Raw genomic sequence first — 26,367 nt, forward strand, 5'->3', positions numbered from 1 at the left:
TGAGTAAGCACAAATAAACGTTAAAGCTCATATCTGTGAAATCATTTAGGACATAAGTTATAATTATAGATTATCAGTCCAATCATGGAACTGCAAAACCCATCGATTTATTTTCAATTGGTTAACTAGGTCAAATCAGAGCCTGAGAGTTCTCCGACATTGTGACTGGCTGCTTTGTTTTTTTTTAATTTGTGATGGGCATCAAGAGCTGTTAACAATGGTGGACATTAAGAAACAAGAGTGTCAAAACTGTTTGTGACAGGTCTTTAGCCAGTACTTGTCTAGAAGGTCATAGCTGACGAGTGTAAGCTGTGAACCACCCCATTTAAAGGGCCTGTCTATACTGTACCTCTGAGAGGGAGAAAACCCTCCCGGGAAGCAGAAATGCATGTTGGAAGGAAGCTCACTTGACCCTGCAGGAAGCAGCATGTGTGTTTGTGCTCATCATCAGGAAAACAGCATGGATGGGCAGGTGAGGCGTGTTAGCCGCATGCCCCATGTTCGGAAAGCAGCCTGAGTGGTAGCGGTGCCTGTCGGCTGTATTGCTGGAGAGGAGGCCAGGAAAGAGCTGTGGAGGGGTACGAGTTCCTGTGTATTGCGTGACTGAGATCACTCTGACCCTGCACAGCTGCAGTGGAAGCGGTCAGGTAGCTGTAGAGGCGCCGAGTTGGCACGTGAGTGAGAGGCGACATGGCGGAATGCCATGGAGGTCCAGTATATTAATGCGGGTAGAATGGAGTCCATGGCGCTGTTATTGGGGTAGTAGAAGCGTTATTAGTGTGAATAAGTGTGCTGAAGAAAAGACGTCAGAGAGCAGGAGACGCAGCCTGGAGTTTCCCCATCTCTGACACAAGAAGTGTGGGACGGTCTTCCTGTCCAGCTCCTGACTCTCAGTTGAGTGAGCAGCATGGGAAAAAATACACACAGGCGCATAATGAGCTTGTTGGATAAGGGTGGTGTCTGACTGTCACACTACTAAGCTAAGAGTTCTAAATGTGTTTTTACTATGTCAGCATTATTGGGAGGGTGGCTTTCCTAGCTTCACATAAGAATCAAAATGGGGGGGTGGGGGGTGGGGAGGATAACCTTTCTAGAGCAAGAGATGTGCATTTTAAACAAAAGCAAGGAAAGGTTAAGCACAACTGTCACAATGACAAATATGTACATTCATTTACCTAAACTGGAATAGGTAATGTAGTGAGGTTCATAAGGACATTTTAATATTCTTTTAAAGATTCTAAGTCTGAAAGTTTTTAATTTAGAATTTATACTCAGAGGGACATAGAGATTTGTGTCTACTTCAGGAGGTCAGTCATCAGCACTATGTTATTTGGTGTGGTTGTCTCTTAATTATCCCACCATTTGACATACAGGTACAGTATATGGCCTCAGCCAACACACTTCAGGTAATGAGGCATCTAGAAAGGAGTAAGAAAACATCTACAGATAACCAATAGAAATGCAAATTTAATGCACTGTTATTTAAATAGTGTGCATTCTCACCTGGGTTAAGGTTAGCTGACCCTTTTCGGCCCGAAAAAATGCATTCTCCGGACCCCCACTGACAATGGTCTTCTGGAAGAAATCCCTAAGGAACAACAAGCCCTCACAATGAGACAGCCAGTGTACCCATCACATTGGCATGCCATATTTATATTGTGCTATAATAGAAAAGTAATAATGAACAAAGGAAGACTGAAAACATACAAAGTTTATTCTTGAGTTATTAACATACAGTACCATGCCCAAGTCTTGTGACAATTTTACTAACCATTTGATAGAATTATATAGTGGACTCTAATGTTAAAAACACCAGAGAGAGATACACAACAAAATGATTTGTTTTACTTATAATTAATCCTAAAACTCACACAAAGCCAATACAAAGTACTGTATCTGAAATAAAGGCAGTATTTTCACAGAACTTAGATATGGAAACATTTTAGAAGGTTCAAATATTGAAGTCTGTTAAGAACAGCTAATCATCTACGTTAACAAGCTCTAACAATAATCCAGTCTACAAAATACAAAAGCATTAACTACTGTAGTGTGAAAGCATCGGAAGGATAGGATAGTCAGGAAATTCTGTGCATGTGGAAAATTGAAATCACAATGGTATTCTTCTGATGTTCATAACTTTCAAAAGCTAACCTCACATGAATTAAAGTCATTAAGACATCAGAATTAGGCTTAGTCTGCAAATCTGGATATATTCAATAAAAACATTGAAGATAACCCACTACAGTCACCTCTAAGATATGGCAACATGTACAGTATATGCTAAACAGAATAGGTCCCAAAATTGAACTTTGTGGGACATCAGAACAGATAGAGGAGGTTGATCCCTTTATCAAAAATTGATTTCCACCACTCATTTAAAAACCAGTCAGGCATAGCAGCACTTCCATACAAATTATCAAAATAATTAACCAATTAAGGACATTTTGATTAACAGAGTCAATTGCACAAGACATAGGGAAGACTCCTAAGGAAATCATTCACCACCCTAACCAGACCTTTTTATTGCATTAGAGAGAGAGAGAGGGTGTCTTTATTATCCCTAAGGGGTAATTTGTTTTATAGCAGCAGACAATATAAAGAATAACACACAAACAAACAACACAGATAAACATAAGCAAGGAAATGAGAGTATAAATGAGAATTTGAACCTCTTTGTTTTTAAATTAGGAAATATGAGGGGAGTAATTGGAATCATTAAAGAAAGAGTGTGAAGGGTCACTTGCAGTAGGATGGAATATGCTTTATGCATAACAGACAGACTTGGGCTATAGGCTCAAAAGATCAGTGCCAATGGCTTTTTTTTTTACATCGGTTTTGTTTAAAATCAGATAGGATGGTTTCAAACTGCTTACTTTTGTTAAATGCTTTTGCAATCTTTCACAATTGCGATGCCACAACATATTCCAGTATTTCCAGCAAACCTCACAGTCTGTTTCAATCCTTCAAAAAGGTGCAAGAGCAGCTCATTTGAATAATAAAGACACAGTTCCAGAGTACAAAGATTTGTTGACAATGATTAATTAACGCTTGGCAGAGAACTGAAAAACACTGCAATGCTCTTTTGAAATAGAACAATTTATTATTTGGCTCCAAAAATGCAACTTAAAAAACCCTGAAAGGGGCACCAGAGATTGTTTGCTCTAGTTAACTGAACTTCAGTATATCACAAAGAAGGTTTGGAAAACTTTTAGGGAGGTGCAAAGCCCTTGAAAGAAGCCCAAAAACAGTTTAGAAGCAGATTAGGTATTAAAACAGAAATTGTTTTTTCGGCAAAAGGTGAACCAATACTGAACCAACTCATTTTCCAAATACACAAATGGAAAAATTCGAAACCAGGATCTGCCAAATAACACGTGATTATTTCATATAAAGTGACAAACCCAGAAAATCAGTCCATTAACAATATTATTAAACATAACTAGGTCAAAAACAGCAGAATCTGGCAATAGCCTGCAACACTGCCATGTTACTCTGCTTCATCATGGGATAGAAGAGTAACTGATTTCACTAAAGTTACAAATGTTCCAACCTTGCTTTAGAAACCGTTCCATTCAATAAACCAGTGGTGACAAAATACATCAGTACTGTTGATTAGATAGATGAGATCCAAATAATGTTAGATGCACTCACTTTGTTATGTACAACTTCAAATTAATGAGAACACTATAAATGTATAATGCATCAATCAAATAAATTTAACATACTGTTCATTTTAAATAGTTCCTTCTATAAAATCTTATATGGTTGATGTGTTCATTGAGATACGTTTTCTATTCGAAATAAAACGGAGAAAATACAGGAAATCACTATCAGTCTGCTATTACATGTGTGGTAAAAAAAAAAGTCTGGGGGCAGTGTCATAAATTCATTCCCTCTCAAATATGACAAAAGAGATAGTTCCAAATATTGCATAAGGTGAATCTACTGTAAGTAAGGCACAATCCACCGTTGCTCATAGGTTACTCACTACATGCCTACCAGAAAATGTTTACCTTTGGAGTTTCACAATACACTTTGTTTCATTAACCCTTTGTATGCCTATATTCCTTACCAGAGTCAAACCTAAACATTGCTATTTGCCTAATCTTTCAATACAATTAGTTCAAAACAGTATTCGGATATTGTAAATATCAGAAATTGAAAATTACTATGTGGTATTGCATCTCCTTTCTAAGTGTCACAATAGGAACGTCTTCAAACTTTACAGAAAATAATTTGGAAATGAAAAAAAATACACGTTAGACAATGCAACACCATAGGTCAGTAAAATATTCAGTTTAACTAAAGAATCAAAACATTTTCACTATATGTGTAAGGAGTAGATAGAAGTGAACAGAGGATCGGTTGGTCGTGCTCATAGTCTAAATAAACGAAGACAATGAAAGCACTGAGGCTAACCGTCTCCTCTTAATATTCTTCATTTACAGTTTAGTAACAGTTTATTTGCTGTAAATAACGGTATTTGTAGAATTCTTGTAAAATCCTCAAAGTTTATTACACTTTCTGTACTGACTCCCCATTGTCTCACATCTGGAGCTTGTTCGTTCTCCACCTTCGCTCCTCAGTGGTGGAGCGAAGTACCGACAGAAACCAGAAGAGCTCAGTCTCTGACCACCTTTTTCCACTTGCTCAAGACTCATCTGTCTAGACAGCCCCTGTGATCTCTCAGCTCTCACCTACAGTACATCCTTCTCCAGTTATGACACTATATGACATTAAGGTTTTTAAGTCTCAAAACTTGATGCAATTTGCACTTACTGTACAATACACACTGCAAACATGGAATATCAAAAAGTTATCAACATTACTGCTCTGTACACATACACTCTTTAGACCATTTTAATGCCATTAGCGCTGCTTCTCCAGTTTGTGCTGCAATTATTGTTTGATAATCAAGAGAATGCAATATATTTTATATGCTTTTGAAAAATTCTACAAAAGGGAACAACTAAAAGCATTACAGAGACATGTGAATTTAGAAAACTAGTTTACAGCTAAAGTTTGGAGAATGCAATATAAACGGTTAATTTATTAGCCATGTTTATTTAATTAACATATGGCAAGCACTATTGAGCAATGGGCATAATGTACTGTATACTTCAAAAGCTACAAGTTAATTCCATGCTGAAAAGAGTAAAAAGCACAGTAGTTCAAAGGTGGAACCTTCTTGAAGTGAAGAGGAGAGTCTTTTTTCAGCAGTGCTTCCGACAAAAAATACAATGAGATTTATAACATCCCACTGGAGTAATTTAGTTTAAAATGTGTCTATTCCAGTTTAATGTGAAACAGATTTGACTCCAGTCATTCACAGAGTAATTTGCTCACCGTCCTTACTGAGGTGGTCAGTGTTATTTCTGCTTCTGATGAGTCAGAATGAGAAATCGACTGCTGCGTAGGAGAAATTGGCATTTGAACTAGGGGGTGAGCAGTGAGCAAAATGGTACGAGATGGAACTAAACAGGTCACCTACAGTATAACCTCTACAGCATATCAGACCCACAGCATCAGGAGTGTTCAACTACCATTGATGCTTTTGTTGTAGAGCCTGAACCCTAAGCAAAAGGCCAAAAATGTTCTCAAGCTTCACCAAAGGCAGGAACAAAGCTGACAATAGCAAGCCGACTTATAGTACATTTATTTTTAATTCTGTTTTGGAGTAAGCATCTTCACTTTGTGGTGGGCTATGGGCAAGACATTAAGGAATCAGGTTGCATGTGTAAAAAAGCCATCAAAAGACATACTACTTGCTTTAGAGTTCATACATTAACTCATAACAACAATGATGGTCAACTCCAGCTATTTGTTAAAAAAAACATTGAACGTGTAACAACAATAATGCAGCTAAATTGCATGGAGCCCGCATGGAAGACAATCTTAAAATTATTTTGCTACCCGGCTGTCATACATATACTGTAATGTCTAGACTGTACGGCTCGACCTCAGTGATTTACGGTACCATTTTCGAGTTTTATTCGTTGTCGACGAAAGAATTAGCTCTTTTCTTTAAACTGTAATCTCTAAACTGTCATCTTTAAACACCTCTTGCAATGCTTAAGATGGACGTGTTGACTTAAAATCCCTGCATTCATTTTACATTCCACTGTACTAAACTGAAACTGTCCTGGCTGATAATGCGCACTTAGTTTTAAACTACTGTAAGTAGGCTTTAATTTTGTTTTATTTTCATTTTTTGTAACTTTATTTTGGATTACACCACATCATAGAGGCAGAAATTAATAGGAAATTGTGCTACCCAGTGTCTCCGGATAAACAGGGTTCACAATATTGATAGCAAGTTTCCTACCTCGGCAGACCAATGGACTCCGCGTATCGCTGAAAAACTTGCCGCAGAGAGGGGATAACTAAAACTCCCCCCAGGTCGAAAAGCACCACTTTTCTCAGCGACATGACGAGATAATCTCTGTCCTCCCAACACAAGTTGAACGACAAAACAAAAGCAGAAATGACCCTGAAATGCAGGAGGTAAATAATATTCTAATTCTGTTAACTTTGCCCTCCCCCTCTATTTTAATAATAGGAAACGCCTGTTGAACAGCCCCTGACAACTGAATGTGAGTGTAACAGAGTTATCGTCCTCTTTTTTATAAATTTATCAGCTGCTTATGAAGCATAAATAGCTGAAAGCACCCTATGAAATGGCATCTTCCTAATCCTTTTCATGGAAGCACTCGGAAAGGCTGAGTTTTATTACAACTCTTTACTCAATTTAGCCCTTAATGACGTCGCGGTCTTAGTAATGTGAAATGATTGCCATTTAAATTATTATTCTACATCTACAGTACTAATGCCCTTAACAGTACTAACAATACTAATACTGCACATATTAACTAAAAATTAGATAACTAGAAATGTTCCTTTGTTAATCAGAATGTTTCATCAATTTTTTTGCATATAATGCAGCAAAGTACTTTGCATCTTGATACATCCATCCTTAACAAAACCACTAACTCCCATTCCAATTTCTAATGTGACTCCACATGCCCAACGACATGTCAAGAATTAATTCTTTATTTTGATAGTCATTAATTGGCCAATGCTAAACATAGGAATTTTTTTCTTTTTTAAAAAATTGGTGTTTTTAATCATTTTTCAGCTTCACACATAGAATGCTTTATGTAAAAATTAATAGCATACAGGAAACATCAATCTCTTGAATACTACCCCACTAATCTAGATTTATTCAAATTTAACAAAGAAATCTTAAAATTGCAGCCTTGCAAAAGTATTCATACCCATCCAATGATACCCCATTTTGTAAATAAAAAAACAATGCACACACATTTTTAAACTTAATATTTTTATTCAAAATCTGAATGCTCAAACTAAAGACATCTAAAGGTACTGTGTGATAAGGTACACTAAATATCACCAGCACTAAAGACATAAAACCAAAATATGTTGATGTCATATAAATTCAGATAAGTGAACTCAATATGTGGTGAATATTTGGTAGCAATTACAGCTACAAGACTTTTTACTTACTTTTATTGTCCCAAATGGGAAAGTTGTTTTGCAGGCAGGTAAAAGACTTACACAATAAAATACACAATACATTTAAAACAACATGAACCCATTAACAAATAAAATATATACATGTATTAGAAGAAAGAAAAAATATGTTGGATAAATAACATAAAATATACAGTTGTCTAAAGTTAAGCAGGTTAATAACCATGGGAATAAAGGATACCTTAGTTCTATTGCACTTAAATTTTGATAGTCTATCAACCCCCTGATGGAAGGAACTCAAATTCACTGTGCCAGGGGTTAACATGACAGTCCATGATTATACTGAACTCCCATACTATTTGTTTGATGTAAATGTCTGACAGCAATAGGTGTTGTACACCAATAATTTGGCTGAATACCTTCACCATCCTGGTCAGTCTGTTTTTATTGCATGTTTTAAGGTTACCAAACCAGACAGTTTGGTATTCACATGCAGTGAATGAACAAATTCGATAAAAGCATAAAGTTATCATTGTACTACACACATTACAATAGCAGACTTTTCTCAGGAAGAACTATCACTGTTGGCTCTTCCTATATACGGCATCCATATTTTCCTCAAAGCTGAACTTGTAATCAACAACTCTGCCAAGAGTCAGCGCAGCTCATTACCGGCTGTGAGCTACCAAACATCCAGGATATCTACTCAGCTAGATGTCTTAAGAAGGCCAGGTCCATTCTCAAGTCACAAACTGTTTTGTCTCCTACTGTCTGGTAAACGGTACCAAAGCATTCGGTCAAAGTCCAACAGATTACGGAACAGCTTCTACCTCCAGGCAATAAGACTGCTAAACAGCCAACCTGCAGCTCCTTTAGTAAATCACCCGTAATGGCTACATGGACACACAGTTTTCACTGTATTCAGCATACTGCACTACTTGGACATAATATATTGCATACACCATGGACACATAGCAGCTCTATTCATAATAAGTTTTATTCAGTTTCTATTACATTATTATCTATTATCATGTAACCTTATTTTCGTAACCTTAATTTTGTGATTTTTGTGATTCTTGTGATTTTTGTGAGCTCACAGAAAAGACATTTCATTGCCAGCAACTACTGCTGCATGCTGTATTGTTGTGCATTTGATAAATAAACTTGGATTTGATTTGATTTGATATTTGTATGTCTTGATCATTTTCAGTTTCTTGCTCCTCAGTGAATATTAGTTTTGCATCTGGTGGCTTCTTTCTTTTCTTTGGTTGTTACACCATTCAGCAAAATAGTCCACCACAGGCCCAGGATCAGTGTCTGTTTCTTGAGGAGGAGACTGACAATGACAGTCATCAGCAAACTTAATGACGTGTCTGTCCTCAGAATGGGTACAGCAGCCGTCTGTACTGTATGTACAGGATGGGGGATAGACCACGATCCACCAGAAAAACAAAGCTGCTCTGATATAAGCCTATTTACCCTCACTCTCTGTGAGCTGTTGGTCAAAACGTCTAAGCTCCAAACTACAATATTAAAGTCTAGGTTAAAATTTGAGAGTAATTTCTCCACTTTAAGGAAAGTGTTCTGACCAGCAGACATGAAGGCAATCCTGAAGAACATGTGTCATGGGGCATGGTTAGATTTACATGTACTGTAGCAGTTCTCTCTTGCTGTACCCCTAACCTGCCACCAGTGATATTCCTGTTGGGCTTTCTTGTGTGTTGGTGTTGGCACTTCCTCTGTGAGATCCTGTGAGGTCACATCAATGTTGACAGACACATATCTCCTGAGTTTGGAAGTGTGGTGAGACCCAATCAATATCTCATTAGACATCTTCTTGCCGCCGATATTCAGGCAGGAGGTCTAAATGTTAGTTAGAGTTCAAGGTCTTGTTCAGGTGCAAGAAACCCACGTCTGGGCTTTGGCTCACCTGTTGTCCCTCTGAGGCATTTGTCTTCCAGGTGCAATCAACGCTGGTAGCCATTGTCCATGGAAGACTGGATGTACTGTAGATGCTATGGAGATGTACTGTACGTGCATCCATTGGTGGTTTGTAAGAATTGCTATTACATCAGTTACCTCCTTCCATTCCTGATGTACCTGTTCATGAGACAACACACTGCCTCTGCTGTGATCTACTGACATCAATACATACAATATACAATACTAGGATTTACAATACATACTGACAATGGTATTCTTATAATAGCGTTGTATCTTTCACACTGGCAAGTGACCAGAGCCTGAGATACTGTCTCTTACCAAGTTATCTATATAGTGCTTTCTCCAGTGACTGTTTGATAGAGGGCATATGATGATATGTTATGATGTGTTGGTTGGGGAGTCACATGGCAGCAATAATTCTGGCTCCCCTCTTCTGTCACTGACAGCCTGACAGCACTGTTCCCAACTTTGCTTTTCAAATGTATCATTTCCCACTTTTCCATTGGAGCAGCAGCCTTTCCTCTCCCAGTGGTTTGTGGGTTTACCTGGTTTGGACCCTTATGTTTTGGGCCCTCTATCATGGCACTTCTTGCCTGATATTGACAGGAGTTTTACCTTTTTCTATTTGCCCTTTTTCTGGACTGGGTATGATAATGTAAGAGGGCAGAAGTTTTAAACAGAATAGCAGCCCTTATCTGGACCACATCAACAGTTGCCAGATGACAGTCGTTTAGGTGAGAGTATACTGTCTGAGGGCCAGAGAGTGCATGTGATGCTATGAGGGGCCCTATTCCAGACCACATGAATAGAGCACCGAAACTAGACAGATCAGAGAAGACTGGGAGAAGAAGAAGAAGCACAAATGACATAAGACTTTCAAATCAGCCTTTGCCCTTGCACAGACTGCTGTTCTTTCCTGTTGATCCTACCTCTCGGATGAAGCCTTCAGCTATAACCACTACAATCAGAGCTGAAGAGCAGGATGCTGCTACTATAACAACTACTTTGCTACAGTGCAGGCAGTCTGTATTTTTCCACTACAGCCACAGAGCTGCAGATCTCAATGTTAAGGCTGCTTTATAAATCTCCGGGCTGAAGAAAAGCTGTCGGTGTGGCAGCCACTCTAACACAGCTTACGCTGCTGATTCCACAAAACCAGGCTGAAAACTCCAGCTCCCCAGCTGTTTTCACTAACTGCCAGGGTGAGGAATGGCTGTGCCACCACTGCAACTGAAGCCTATTTTCACTGCTGGCTCACTGACACAGCCATGGGGATTTAGACTGCAGTCTCAAGACACCATATGTACACCTCGATTACTCCTTGGCTTCTTCAAGCTGGACATCCACAACCAGTTGCTGTGTTGATCACCTATCATCACCAGAGGAAGAAGGATTCACTGTCCATGCAATTGTGAAACTGTGAGTTTTGGAGTGCCTTTGAATGAGTTTTTTCAAAATAGTCTCAAAGGGAGACTTCTACATTTGGAAGAGTAGAGTGAGACTGAGGTTTTTGTAGTTATGTTTTGAAGAGTTGTTTGATTTTCTGGCTAGTAAGCATCTTAGCTGCCCGGCATGATCGTTAGGGACTGAAGTTATCACAGCTCTAGCATTCTGGGTTCAAATTCAGCTCCGCCCAAGTGGAGTTTGTATGTATTTTCTATGAGCACTTCTGTTTCCTCCCACAATCTGACATGTTGTCCAGATTAATTATAATCTCTGAATTGTCCCCGGTATGCATGTGTGAGCTGATGGCAATGCTATACGGTAGCATTGCTGTCTCACAGCAACACTGGGGCCATGGGTCCAGTTCCTGGGAGGGGAATCTGCATGGAGTTTGTGTCTTCTCCCCATGTTCACATGAGTTTCTTCCACATGCACCAGTTTCCTCTCAAAGTCCCAAGACATGATGGTGGGTCAACTGGCTTCTGGGAAAAACTGGCCCCCTGGTATGAGTGTGTGTGTATTTGTATGCCCTGTGATGGAGTAGTGTCCTGTACAGTGTGTATCCTGCCTTGCATCTGTTGCATGCTGGGACAGGCTTCAGTGTCCCCTGCAAGCCTGTATTGGATAAAGCGGTTGTGCATGTGTGAGTGAATGCGTACATGTGTGCCTAACGATGGATTGTTGCCCCATCTGTGGGGTTTGGATCCTCTAAGAATGCAGTAGTTTAAGTAGAAATGAATGGGATCTGAAAGTCTCCTTTTAATAGAAATAAATGCAAATTAAGTAATACTATATACAGTATATTGCAACATATTTGGTCAACACTTTATATATTTACTGTATATTCACATTTTCTGCGATTCAGATAATATCATTTCAGTGTGCACAATAATTCATCACCTTTGTAATAAAGATACTGTATAAAAATGTAGATGTAGCACTTTATTTACACATTCAATTCTTTCCATTTAAAGGCAGTTTTAAAACCTCACCCAGATCAACTAATCCAAGGGATTATATGGCCATGTGGTCATCCTGGTGCATGATTCAAAAAAGGTTGTCTTAGTTCAAAGTATTTTTGAACAAATGCAAATCTATACTTTCTTTCGCACTTGTGTTCACACAGTAAAATTCTTTCTCTAGCATATTATGACACAATGTTATTTTGGTTTGGAATGTCACATTCTGGTTTCTGTTATACTGGCAGTTCCATCTCACACTGCAGCCTGGAATGTGGCTGGCCTCATGCTCAGTGTCTTTCCTACTGTGGCAGACTAAACAGAACTTCTGTCTGACCCACCAGCACAGCCTGCTGCAGCCCTCCTGTACATTTGACCAGGTCACTGTCTCTGTGTTCTCTTTCACTGCACTGAAAAGCATGTAAGGGTGAGCAGTACAGTCCACAATGGGAAGGCTGAAGCCATTAATTTACAGAATTTGCAAAGCAGAAGCAGCATGATCTTCATCATGAGTCTGGTGGAGGTTCTTATTTGGTCAGCTACCATTCAACCATGTTCTAAATGGTTGACTCTATCACTAAGAAACTATCACAAGTCAGAATTTTACTTTTACTGACACAGTGTCAATTTAGATATTGCAATATACAATATACTGTGTGTTGCTGACTACTGTTTGTGATGCAGTGAAGCAATTTCTTTATGTTCTGCCACATAAATGAGTTTTCCAACTTGCTTACTAATAAAAGCTAATTAGGTCAAGCTAACCTTCTCATAATACCAACCGATGATCTCTTGATCCTTTCATGTGCAGGTTAAAATACTGTTAGAAACTGTTTATTTCCATGTACATTAATAAAGCATCTCTGTGATAAAGGTGCAGTATCGCAGTAGAATGTGACAACTATGCTCTATTAATCAATAGTTTCATATTGTGAAGTTCTATTTAACCCACAGCCGAAAACCCCATGTTAAACTTTATGTATATACTGTACACATGCTAAAAAAGGAAGACTGCCTCAAAAATCTTATAACTTTAAAATAATGATATATCTTTAGTAGTATTGGTTCTTTTTCGTAAAAAACGTAATCCTAAAAGGATGACAAAAGCCTTAAAATGCAGATTCAATAACAACACTTTCTGGATATAATTGATCTAGCCTGTACTTGTACAAAGGTTATTATCCAATGTTTCACCTGTGGAGAATGTAAAGATACTTAAAAAATAAACTTATAAAACACCTACTGAAAACTAAAAAATTGGAATAAAGGGATTATTACCAGTTCTTATAAGACTGCTGTGTACCTTTATAAAATACCAATGTTTTATGCATTAAATAGGGTAAACTGCACTAGAACAGGAGATCTATACAGTATTTTTCTTAGAAAGATTTTAAGGAAAAGCAACTTTTGTGCAACTATTTGTGTTTCTATTTTGTTACTGTCAGGAAGTGTTAATCAGGACCCTATGCAGACGGTAGAATCTGGAAGGGAGTGAATCAGACATGGGGGAGAGAGGACTGGGAACTGGGCTGGTAGACAAACAGGGGGGCGTGTCGACGGTGCGCTGGTGCCCAGGGGGGGCGTGGTTCAGGCGAACAAGTCCAAAGGGAGTCCAAAGGGAATTCCAGGGTGAAAGCAAAAGTCCAGAACCGGGTAATCCATCCACGACGAACAAGACAAAAGTTAAAAACCGGAGCGGGATCCGGTGCAGGGACGGGGGAATAAAAAAGGGTAACAGGGCCAGGTGCTCCAAGCCCCAGACTCAGATGGTCAGGACGCCGTTTTGAAGCCAATGCCGTCGGGCCACTCCTGGACCCGCTGGTAGGCAGGCTTCCGGCGTTCATCTTCCAAAGCTGAGCCGAGAATGGTAGGAGCGTTTGGCTATTACAGGGAGGGGCTGGAATGGAAGCAGGTGCACGAAACTAACTAAAATGGGAAAGAGCCGGAGCGCCCTTAAGAGGAGGGACTTACGATCTTGACGGATACACATGTATTGAATTGGTAGGTAAATCAATTAGATTAGATAATTAAGAGCAGTTTAAAAAAGGACATGGCTTTTGAAATAACTACTGTATTTTGTACAATTTGTACCTTGTAGAAGTAATAAAGAATTGTATTTGAAAGCTTTCATGAAATAGTTTGGGAATTTCTTTGGTCTCATTCTGTGAATGTAGAATTGTATGTTAACTAACAAGCATACAAATTTAATATGTACTTGGTCAGATGTGCATATTGAAAAGCTAATTGTTCTTATAAGTTTGAATTGACAGTAACTGTTATTTTGTTTAAAGTTCTGTTTGTGTGTGTTATATACCCTGACGAAGATGCAACTGCATCAAATCATTGGCTTTTAATCCTATTTTAATGAATTGACACAAAAATAGTTTTATCCAGTCTTCTTATACAGTATGTGTTGGATATGAGCTCACTATTTTCTCTGTTGTCAATTAATATTACATCATAAATTATATAAAGTACTACTACATGTTCTGACCTATTGAAAAGTGAAAGATCTGAAATCCAATTATTTTTGTGACCACTAAATTGCAAAAAACACAACCTGGACAAAAAATGCAGTTGTTTTCACTGTCCCTAAAAAAACAGCAAAGTTAAATAAAAAGTAGCTGATTTACATTTGTAATATTATAACATTATTTTTTCTCCTTTTAGAAGAAAATGAGTGAGTGCCCCTTTAAAAAGGTTTCTCAGACTCCGTAACTTAAATTTCATCCGTCACTCTTTAGCTCCCTACATATGTGAAGTAGATTAGAGGTTCCCCTTCCAGAACAAAGAAAGAGCCCATTGACTCACAGGCAGTCTTCCAGCAGTGCCTCCTGTTCACCAGACAAAGGGACAGAACTGTACTTTTTAGTAGCAGAATAAACATCTTTGAAAGAAAACCAATACAGGAGCAATCATGATATACTTTAAATTTAAAAAAAGAATGTAATTTTTTATGGTTTCTGGAAACTGGAACACATCACCAAAGTCTACACTAATTAAAAATCTGTAACTTATTGACTCAAGATCAGAGGTGGTGAGTATTTTTTTTTTGCTCTTTGAGACTTTCCTCACAAACATGTATTCTATGTCCATTCAGCATTAATTAAATGGTTTTCAATTAAGGAATTGTTTCACTGAAAAAATAAAAGTGAATGCGTAAAGGATTCTGTTAGAAAATGTGTCATGACTAGCATATTGTATGTTTTATGCTATTAAATATTTCTTTAAATGTATAAAAATAATAGTTTTAAATGTAAGCTGTGTTTTTCTTCCTATATTTAAATCTGCTGTGTGCCTGGGGGCACAGTGCAATTGACTGTTATACTCTTTTTTCTTAATCAAACCTGTGAGATGCAATACAATTCAGTGGGTTTTACCTAATGTGTTGAAGAATGTGGTCTTAAATCACTAGAAATAACCTCGGTTACTACTGAGAGATATTTGTGAAATAATCACTTGGTGTGCAATGTGAACAATACTTCCTCATAATGTGGTATCTCAGTAACTAAAAAGTTTGTGATTAAGTCCAAATAATCCCACATTAATTAAATTACGTTACAAAATCTGGCAAACATAAGGTTTTGAAAACTGGTATAAATGCTTATACAGAGAGTCTAAACATGATCATTTTCTTTTTCATGAATAAGCTTGATTTTAAAAACAAAATGGGAAATCTTGCTTGTAATCAGTATGTTCAGTAGTTTGGTCAAATTTTAATGAAGGAACAAGCCAATAATTATAAAAGGATACCATGGTTAATACTTTGGTTTTAATATGCTGAGGAAATGACAGTTCTAGCGTGAAACAGACATAGGAAAACAGCTACTGCTTGCTAAAGGGTCTTAGATGGAATGGATGAGAACACATTACAAGTGGAACCCGCAAAAGAAGAAATATCAGTTAAGTATGTGAATGGAAGCTTTTGCAGTTGAGGGGCGATACAGCACCAGTTGGACACCAACTGATGGAGGGGTAACTATGGAGGATTAAAAAGGGAATACCCACTGCTGTAGCAGCGTGGGCTGTAGGCTCTAGCTCTGAGAAGGAGGATCCGGTGCAGGCTGACACTGTGCACTCTCACTCATGGGACAGGGACAGAGTGGCAGTCAGCAAACAGGGGCTCTGTGGGCAGCAAAAAGAAGGACTGGGGCAAAGGGAGAGATAAAACAACAGACATAGGCTGGTGCAAAGGGACAGAGTGAAAAGTGATGAAGTGGAGATAACTGGGTAAGTGGAATTAGGAAGAGAGAGAAGGGAAGGGAAAGGGAAAGACAGATTGTCCACAGCTGTTCAGAGATTCTGGAAGTCTTAAATTTTAGAACATTAACTACAGTGTATTTGAATGTAAAAAAGATTTGACACAGCACAGTGGTTTAGCAGTTACTGTTGCTGCCTCACTGCTCTTGGCTCCAAGGTTTAATTCCATCCAAGGTGCCTTTGGTATTTAGTTTGCATTCCCTCTCTGTATTTGTGTTTTCGTTTGGGTATTCCACTTGACTCTCACCTGCAGCAACTCAGAGCTTATCCCTAAAGTACAGTGTTCAATGTTCAACTATATTTTGGACAGGGTTGCAGTATATTGCATGGCACAAGCCATCTAGTTTAATTAGTGTCTCTAAATCTTATCTCTTATCTGCTTGTGCCACGGAATATACTGGCAACCCTGTCCAAAGTATAGTTGAACATTGAACACTGTACTTTAGGGATAAGCTCTGAGTTGCTGCCTGCCTTACTGCCTTCTAGAAAGTGTGTGGAAACAATTAAAAAGCCAAGAATAACATTAAGATGTATAGTTAAAATATAGAGATTAAATCAAGGAATGTTTTGTTACTACAATATAATGCATTAATAAAGCCTCTTTTAGAATATTGTGTACAATTTTGGTCACTATGACATACGGTAGAAAAGATTCTGCTGATCTGGAATCGGTCTACAGAAGAGCAAGCACATACATTCTGGTTCTTGAGGAAGTGTCCTTTACTCAAGGCTAGAGAACCTCAACCTTTTTATTCTTGAAATGATAAGATTATGTAGGGACAAGTTACAAGTACTCAAAATTCTCAAATGCATTAAGTCAACCCAGTGCATTTCTTCAAAATGAGCTCTGAAACATGAACCATTGGGTACAAGTGGAAACCACTTTTAACACTAAGAACAGGAGGCAATACTTTAGCCAAAGAGCTGTGGGAGTGTAGTACAAGTTATCCAGCCATATCAAGCTGATTCCCAGGGCTGTATGAAATGGAAATGGCTGGATGACATCCTTGAATCAATTAGATACAATCTCCTGTGTGGGTTTGATGGGCCAAATTCTCATTTGTAACATTTCTTATGTTTTAGTATTTCCATGCACTCTTTAATTTTAACATTGGAGTTACCAATTGTGTCAGAAATGTTGTTCTTCTTTCTTCCTGCTCCAGCAAAAATTGCTAATAATCTAGGTAAGGCATATTTTTGCTCTCAACAACATCAGACAGGGATTTGAAAACACCTCCTGTCTCATGTGTTTGAGTCCTGGTAGGTGGGCATTTAAGAAAAATATTATTCACAGCTCCCCTAAAAAATAAAAAGAATATTAAAGTGGGAGGCACACTATTCACCTCTGTATTGAGGCAAGTGAGATGTGGCTATTAAGCAAAAAAACAGTATGACATCTGTTTGACTTTTTGAAATCTGTATTACAGTTAAAAAATATTTTAAGGCAGCCACAATGCTTTGTCATTGCTACAGGATTATTTCTCATACTGTAATTCTAAATTAAAAAAATAAAATTGAACCAAGAAGACTGCCAGAATGTTTTAACTTTGTCAAACTCAGTTACTCTAAGAAGGATGTTAATTACGTTTACCAGTATTTAGTGAAGAAGAATAAACAGTGCATTATCTGATGGGAACATACTGTAAGTCTGTGTTCCTCAAGTGAGTAGTGGTACATGAATGCTTTTTTGCTTGGGATACAGAGACCTTAGTTATATTATGTGCTTATTCACTACACTCCCTTAAATTATATTGGATAATTTTCATCCGACATTATTTTTGGATGAATATTTACAGTTATTATATTTATTTGGTATTTTTGGTTTTACAGTAAAGAAGCAAAACAATTTCATTACTGTAATGCGTACACAAACACAGTCCCAGCAGCTGGGGTGAATGACTGGGGTACATTTTTCAATCAAATGTTTCACTAGGAAAACATAAATCACTGTTATGAGGCTTTTTAAATTAATGAAATATCCATTACCTTCCCAGTCCCCGGCAGTAGACTTCACCATTGTGTTTATGTAAGTCTGAGATTCTTTTGAAGTTCATGCCATATGTGGTTCCCTCAGCCAGGGAAAGGCAGGGTGACTTAAGAGGTCAGTGTTTGCTGTAGATTGCTCAAATGTTGGAAAGACAGGGGCACAATATAGGGCTCTACTAACAAAGTATTATCACAGCCATTTCCTAGACCACTCCTCAAACACATGTTTAGTTATTTCTGTCTTGCAACTAATAATGCTGATTATTGTAGTTCAGACCAACTTTACAATCCACAATTGTTCACAAACCCTGTATCTTTATCACTTGCTAATCTGGTTGTGTTTAACGTTTGTAATTTTTTTGTGATCAGGGAATTAACAGAACAGTAACTTATCATCAAGAAGCTAATCCCTCTTTCCCTCCTGTTCCCTCCCCCCAGTACCTAAAACCATCCTCGTGAAATAGGACACTTCTCCTTCCCCTTCCTTTTTAACCAATCATACCTAGGTAGGTGGCCTCCTCTCCCTTCCCAGACATCATACAGATGTGTGCAAGAGAACACGTCACATACGGGTATCTGGAGGCAAACTCAGTAATGTTTGGTTAGTGTTTACAGCTGCTCTCCAACTTTGCAGTCTCCCCCATTGACCCACGCAATGGTAGGGTCTGGAAAGATTTGTATGTATGACTTCACATTTTTGTATACTTTATAAAAGGGCATTTAGAAGAAAGAGAATTAATAATACATTTTAAAATACTAAAATATCCACAAGGCCAAATATGCTCAGACAGTGCACTAAAACTATAAAAGTCTCCTTCAGCTAAATGATGTTGAGTATTATATTACACAGATGTGAGAATCTGTGTAACCTGTTATCTGAGGGGTGATGGAAGGCAAAAGTGCTGTAAAAATGGGAACAAAGCAATAGCTGTCAGGTATTTTGGCTTCTGTCCCATTTACACTGACTGTTCTCTCACTCTGATTACCAGGGGATAGTTCCCACTTGTTAATATTACAAAACAGCCCTGTTCTTGAAAATATTTCATCTCACTCCAGGAAGACTGTTAGAACGATTACAGATGAGAGGAGGTCATCTTCAGCCCATCTTGATCATTTGGTTGCTAGCAATGAATTTATCCTAGGATCTTATCCATCTGTTCCTTAACAAAAGCCAGGGAGCTACAAAACCATGACTGAGTAACGTATTCCAAACTCCTATTGTGCTTCGATTAAAACTGTTCTCAACCTTAAATGCACATACAGTAACTATAGTTTCCTGTTACATGCTCTGGCTTGTGTTTCATTGCTGTTTTTGAAGTCCATCGAGTTGACTCTGTCAGTGCCTTTGAGGACTTTGAATTTGACATAGGAACCCTCATAGTGTTCTCTGTTCATCACTAAAAAGAATCGGTTCCTTTAACCTGTCAGTGTAGGACGTTCATTTAATTCTGGGGATATATCATGTTCATCTTCTCAGGTCTCCAGAGCAGCAATACAATTTTTGTAAAGTGGTGCCCAAGACTGGGCACAATCTTCTAAATCAGGTTTTGCAAGTGCATTGTAAATTCTAAACATAACATCCATTGATTTCAATTCTTCTTTATTAACTATATATCACAAATATATGTGATGGCAATTTTAATTATGATATTGGTATTGTAATTACAGTACGTATAGTACATAGATGAACAGAAGACGAAAAAAATAATATGTAACATTTCCATGTTTTTAAGATAGAAAGTCTGTGGACATGTGTGCCATAATGTAGATATTGGTAAATTAAGGTACTTGTATGCTATTTTATCCATTAAACAACAATCTGTACAGCATACAGCAAAGTATTCAAAGGCCAAATGAGAACAAGTAAAAATTCCTTAGAGTTGAAGAGAAATTTTCAAAATAATTAAACTCTGAGGAAATTTGTCAATCCCAGATATAATCTACAAAAATATTTTTAAAAAAATGCAATTTAAACTACAGCAGGTTTTTTGCCACATGTACACCTTCATCAGTATGTTAGCTGCAGAGTAACAAGGAATATCTCCACTTGGGTTTTTTTGCCATACTGTATGTCAGAAGAAATTGTATATTCCCAACATTTTCCAATTTAGCACAACAGGACAGTCTTAGAGAAAAAGAAAATTCAGCAAGAAAAACATCCCTCAGATCTGCCTAAACAATAGTCTTATAATGATTGTAAGCCAACGCAAGTGAGTCAATTAAAATAGGCACCATACATGTGGGTACAAGAATTTGACAAGTATAATGAGTGTCTTCGTTCAAAGTATTGTAAAGACATTTTTCTCCATTAAGCAATATTTTCAGGCTGCAACCTATGCTGTCTATATCTAAATTGGATAAAAATGGTTCAAAGCACTTTTTTTCAAGGATAGATTATTGTCGTGTCATGTTTGCAGGAATTTTGTAATATGCGCTTAAGTTAAAATATATTAGAATTCTGTAGCCAGAATCCTGAATTTAATCACACACAACTGATAACATTACCCCATCTTACAGTTCTGGCACTCAGATTTTTGTCACGGATGTCGGAAGGGACAAACCATGGAGGGGCAGGAGAGTGGAAAAAGACCCTATGCGTAGCGGCGGAAAGGGGGATCAGCCCGGGCTCAGCAGTTCAGGAGTCGAATAGAAACCAGTGCCCTCAGGCAGCGGACGTGGGGCGACCTGGTGCTAGGCAGGTCTCAGGACATCCGAACGTCAATGCTGAGCGAAGGTGAATCAGTGACCTGGAAATACAGTATATTGCCCCAGAGAGAGAGACACCAGAAGGACAGCAAAGCACAGGAAACTAGGGACAGGACAGAGTAGGAGCGCCCTCTGGCTGCAGACGGCGTGACAATTTTAAGGTGATTTTAAAATCCCCCACTTAACATGGAATGTATTATGTAGCATGGCTACTCAGTATCTAGATGTTTTATCTGTCAACCATTTCCTGACTTTGACCTTCACTCAGCTGATCTTATGTGTTCCCACTGTTCGTCTTCTAAGACCTTGGGGTTCTCATCAATGTGAATGGTTCTTTCTGACTTGTCTTCTAGTGTAAGAAAAAGTGCACTACATTTATTTAAAATGAAGACTCAAACGTCTGTTCAAGAGAATACGGAATTACCAGTACAATACAAAGAAAAAATGTACTCCTTTTTGGATTTCTAACTACACGTTTCCACAAATTCATAAATTATTGGGTGGCAATTTCGTCTCCCAACTTTCTAATATACAGCAGAGTAGGAAAATCTCACTAGCAAACTTCCCCTTCCATACAATATCCTTGGTCTTTAGTAGACGACTATATCTCTCATATTCAACCTCATATTCTGTCACTGTCTAAATTCTATGGGTGACAGGACCTTTTGTCGCTGTACCCCAAAGCATTGGAACACCACCCCAAAAGAACACAGGGAGTCAGTCACTCCGCACTTTTAAATGACTGCTTTTAAAAATGCTACTGTACAGTAAATAAAAATAAAGGCACTGTATATAAATAAACACAGTAAATATACACATCTACTGTTTATATTGTAACGCATACGGCCACCATTGCAGGTTGTGAGAGCCGGCTTACCAGCGCAGTGACGTCACCGCCCTTCCCTGTGAATAGCAGGGACCGCAGCCGCCGAGCTGACGGGAGGTTTCTCTTTGGCTCAAGTGGCTGGGTCCCTGTTGAGTGACGCCGGAGGCCCGGGTTTGAGTCCCCGACAGTGGGGGGCCGACCTGAGGCGGCAGCGGCGAGGGCGCATACCCACGTGAACCCCGAAGTGTTACAATATAAATAAATCAGTAAACTAATATAGTATTTAAAAAATAACTGAAAAATATGCAGTGTTACAATATCCACACAAAAAAGGCAAAACCTGGCAGCAGAATTAGAAAAGCAAGCCATATAAGGCTTCTATACAACCTTCTAGATACTGTATATAACCTACTGTACAGATTGCACTGCTATATAATACACCTTCTTCAGGGGTTACAGAAGACTCAACTTCCACAAATGTGACTTTACATAAAAGCCTCTTGTGGGACATAATAACATTTTCTCTCTGTCATAATAACATTTTCAACTCCAGTCTTGCTAGAAATGTAGAAACTTCTGTACATTATCTCACACTTTTTCATTGAAAAAGAATTGCCATCGTGTCAGGGAAGTGCCATTATTATTCTTATTTATGGTGTATTTTATATTGTGTTTAATTGCAGAAGACATGTGTAAGGTAATTAAATCATCATTGTTTCATTATTTCATTTCTCTCCCCAAATATAAACAGGGGAATCTTCATTCTCTCTCTGCCTCATGGACTGCTACCTGCTGATATATTCTCTTCTCTTCCTCTCGACCCTCTTCTGTGATTAGCACACTCTCCTGTTAATCATTAAAGGACTATGAACTCTGCTGAACCTGCAGTTCTGCTCTCCTGCCCTTCCTCATTCACTGACACTCCCAGGGCAAGTAAATGTAAAGACTTAAGGAACTGGACACTCAGGTAACCTGAGGAGTGTATTTGCACTTCCAGGCAGAACATTCAAGAACAGACCAAACCTCAAACATGCTGGAGTAGAGGCTTATGAAAGCATCTCAGATGATTGCACAAAGGGTTTGGGGAGCTCAATAGGCTGCAGGCTTCATGCAGTTATCGCCACAAAGGGATATGCAATCAGTGACCGACTTCTGCTTCTGAAATGTGCTTAAAGTAATTGTATCCCAATAATCATGGTTACTTGAAATCACTGAATTGAATGCAAAGTATACAGTAGTTATAGTCCAGAGCAGCAGAAACGTTTCATTTAAAATAATGGAAATTGTTCATTTAGGTTAATCAGAATTCAATATTAAACCACCAATTAAACAACCAGTTGTTCAATCAATTATATTTTGTCATAGTTAACTGATCAATAATTTTTACAAACAGGATTTAGATAGATTTTAACTGATTTTCAGACAGAGGATGCCAGAATAGTATGTACAGTACTGTACTGTACAGTACATTTGCAACATCTTGGATATCTTTAGCATGCTACTGTACATGCATCACCATAATTCTACCCCTTTGTGTGATTTTGGGATATTTCTGTAATTTTTGTCAAGAAAGGGGGAAGGGGATCCAGTAATGGGGGCAAAAGTCGAGGGGGTCTCCGGGTGGGGCAAGTGTGGTTGTTTAGTTGTACTGTTGTGCTTTGGATTCAGCTTGTTTTGTTTTGAAAAATAGAAATAATTAAAATGTATTCCAAAAAGATATCGACAACATTATTGAAAATGAAGTACCTTTTGTCTGCAATTGTGTTGTACTCCAAGGTTTCTCTCCACCCTACTCATACTCTAATTCTATCAAGAATGTATTTAAGTACAACTTTAAATATAGTACATGTGGGGGGGAAATATTAAACATTTTGGGTTGCTGTTGTCTACTAATTCAGTACCATTAATTTCTATCTTACTGTATATTATGTTCCCAGGCAGAATGCTACTTTGGTGGATGCTGTATATGTTTCTAGTAGTAACACAGGTACCATGCAGTGTCTCACAAAGTGGAGAAGGTGATGGAGAAGATGGCTCAAGTGATCCCTTCATCATTCTGAATAGCAGTCTCGCTGAAGAGATGGTAAACGACCAACGGAGGGCTCTGGAGTACAAACCAGATCCAGACGGCTGCTCTATCAACTTCAAAACGGCCCACAAAGGCCCCTGTGGAGCCTCAGGGCAACAGGTCAGGGACTGGGAGGATGAACTTACCTACCTGAAGGAGATTCTCCATGGCAACCAAGCCATTGTAGACAGCCTTACCCAGACCATTAGCTCAGAGATTGGGGAGCTGAAGTACCAGGAGGTCATTGAAGAAAGCATCATTAGTATTAAGGAAGATAACCTGAACTGTGACAAGGTTGTGAAGAAAGTCCTGTTAGAGTTGGAAACACAGTTGGAAGGAGACGAGGCAAGATCGTTGGATGGGGTTCAGAAGTAAGTTGACTGCCTGTGCTGTAGTAGTCCAAGTGATAATTACTTTGTCTGCCATAGCACAAAGAGCTTTACAAGTTAGAGATCATTCATGCCTGTTGTGCTTTCTTCCATTTAAACTGAATGGCCATTAGGGTGTTGCATTCTAATCCTTTAAAAGAAGCATATTTTTTGCTGAAGATAGCATTCCTGACAGTAACTTAGAATATATTAAAATGCATCCATCTCCTGTTTTTCTTTGCAGAGTTAAAGAGGATTACCTGATCATTGAAGAAATGCTACATGCAGCAGAAACAACTGCCAAGAAGTTGGAGAGTACAATTCAACCTCTGTATTCTTCCCTGACAAAGCAATCTTTAAAGGTTCTCTCTGGCCGCAATTAACACTTCTTATTTTTATACAGTATACTGTATGTCCCAGACCAATGAACAAATAATTCTGTAGATTCCAAGCTTACAAGTTTGTTACTGTATGTTCCAAACTGTTGATCAAAACAAATTAAAAGCAATTTTGATGGAGTGCCTGGTTTTAGATAAAGTTTTTTGCATGCATATTAATGGACTGTAGCTCCATAAATTCCAAAACATGCGTCCTTTTCCTAAATAAATAAAGCCTACAAAATGTGTTTGTTTTTTCCATATCAAATTCATAAAGCACACTTTAACCTAATTTAATGGTGGAGCAGTGGTTAGAATTGCTGTCTTGGAGAGCTGTGACTTGGGTTCAATTCTGGAACTGGGGTGCTTTCTGTGTGGTTTCCCTGGTTACTCTGGTTTCCTCCCACAGTCCAAAGACCTACTGGTAGGTCTTCAATTGGCTTCTGGGAAAATTGGCCCTGATGTGAGTGTACGGACAGGCATGTCATCCAGGGTATATCCTGCTTTGTGCCTGTTGCTTGCTGGGATATGCTCCAGCTCCCCCGCCACCCTGTATTGAACAAAACCGTTAGAAAATGGATGGATGAATGTACTGTATCTTGTCTTTTCAAGAACAACAGCTCCTTCCTTTTACAAATGCAAAAGGATCTGTATTTGTTATACATTGTATCATTATCATCACTATTTTTAAGGAATTCTGGTAAAACGTGCCAAATATTTTTAAAACAATACTGTAGCTGCATAAGTAGAATTGTGGTGAAGACTATTAGTTTTGGGAATTTCTTTACTACTTTCAATGATAAAATAATGTCTTACTCCTTATAGCAATTTCTAAGTTAAACCAAACTTTAAACTACAGTAAGGAAAACATTTAAAATTTAAACGAGAGAAGACAAATATGTTGTATTACATAATAGGTAAGAAATGTCATTTACTTTTCACCATATGTTCTATTTTATGTTTCACTAATTTAGTTCAAATACTGATTTTGATTCAATTATTTCAATTCTTTCAAAAAATAAAATTTTATAAATTACAAAAATATTTTTTTTAAAGTGATGTCAATATCCATATGAAAAGCTGTTCTGAAAAGACTATTTGGAGCTTTTCACTCCAATGCACAGTCACAGATAATCATTTTCATCATCTTGCAAGACTGTGGAATGCTTGCCTCCTAATTAAAGCATTATTTTTAGAGCTGGATTTTGCAAATCCAATTTTCTCTATTTTGAAGTTGTATAATTCCATAATTAGGCTGTATCTACCAAGGATGTGTTTATTCCTGTGTATCATATTGTGGAAATGATTTTAAATTATCATTTAAACTGAACCTATTTATTTTTCTACCAAACAGATTGTGTCTCTGGAAAAATGTGACTGAGGTCATAAGAATTTTAGACATGGTTCATCTTTTTTAATGGAAGATATTTAGTATTTAGTACACTGTTGTCTTTATTAATAACATGCAACAGAATTATTCAGAATCCAGGTGGTTTAAAATACATTCTATCATACAGGCTGTGTGAAAACTATGAATTAATGACTCAGAGATGGGCAATTTCATCATATCTCCATGATAAAGCAATTCAACCAATATTTTGGTGACAATGGGCACAGAGATAGCCCTTTGATGAGTCAGTGATACTTTACTTAGACAGAAATCAATTTAAAAGGAGAACATTCCCAGGAACCTTTTGCATAAGGAAAAACGGAAGTTATAACTGTGTTTCCCACTGTGCTTATTTGCAGCCTGCACTGATTATTTGAAGATCATTTTAATTTGTTCAGATTCTTCAACTAATGTGTACAGTGAATTGTTCAGTGCATCTCGTGCCTTCTGCCATCTGTACTGAGACTCTCACTTTAAATTTCCACATATCCTCTGAGGTCATTCTCTGTGTTGACCTCAAACTGCAATGGTTAAATTGACCTTCCAGAC

The 26,367-nt window shown here is 38.0% G+C and overlaps 2 protein-coding genes across 5 annotated transcripts in view; one reads left to right on the top strand and one right to left on the bottom strand.

The window, feature by feature from the left end:
• ephx2 (epoxide hydrolase 2, cytoplasmic) overlaps window positions 1-6,513 on the bottom strand; it is a 102,726-nt gene extending 96,213 nt beyond the window's left edge. For all 3 annotated transcript variants that reach the window (XM_088909095.1, XM_088909094.1, XM_088909096.1), the window contains exons 1-2: window positions 6,326-6,513; window positions 1,504-1,588 (exon numbers count right to left, since the gene is read on the bottom strand). In XM_088909095.1, coding sequence (XP_088765221.1) covers window positions 1,504-1,588; window positions 6,326-6,429 — 189 coding nt within the window. In that variant the 5' untranslated portion in view covers window positions 6,430-6,513. The remainder of the gene's footprint in view (window positions 1-1,503; window positions 1,589-6,325) is intronic.
• An 8,132-nt stretch (window positions 6,514-14,645) lies between these two features.
• On the top strand, window positions 14,646-24,622 carry LOC148840019 (uncharacterized). Of its 2 annotated transcripts, none has more exons than XM_088909397.1 (3): window positions 14,646-14,874; window positions 23,553-24,054; window positions 24,296-24,622. In XM_088909397.1, exons 2-3 carry the CDS (start codon window positions 23,558-23,560, stop codon window positions 24,432-24,434), a joined length of 636 nt encoding a protein of 211 aa, XP_088765523.1. In that variant the 5' UTR covers window positions 14,646-14,874; window positions 23,553-23,557; the 3' UTR covers window positions 24,435-24,622. The 2 variants fall into 2 exon arrangements, with proteins under 2 accessions (XP_088765523.1, XP_088765524.1); XM_088909398.1 differs by lacking the exon at window positions 14,646-14,874 and adding an exon at window positions 18,548-18,589.
• The last annotated feature ends 1,745 nt before the right edge of the window (window positions 24,623-26,367 follow it).

The sequence above is a fragment of the Atractosteus spatula genome, chromosome 2 (genome assembly GCF_055471065.1).
Source record: "Atractosteus spatula isolate fAtrSpa1 chromosome 2, fAtrSpa1.hap1, whole genome shotgun sequence".
In the NCBI taxonomy this organism is placed as follows: Eukaryota; Metazoa; Chordata; class Actinopteri; order Semionotiformes; family Lepisosteidae; genus Atractosteus; species Atractosteus spatula.

Excerpts from the sequence above, each read along its gene's own strand:
- LOC148840019 (XM_088909397.1), top strand. The coding sequence starts at position 23,558 with ATGCTACTTTGGTGGATGCTGTATATGTTTCTAGTAGTAACACAGGTA. Across the intron at positions 24,055-24,295 it reads TCGTTGGATGGGGTTCAGAA|AGTTAAAGAGGATTACCTGA; the intron begins GTAAGTTGACTG and ends TTTTCTTTGCAG.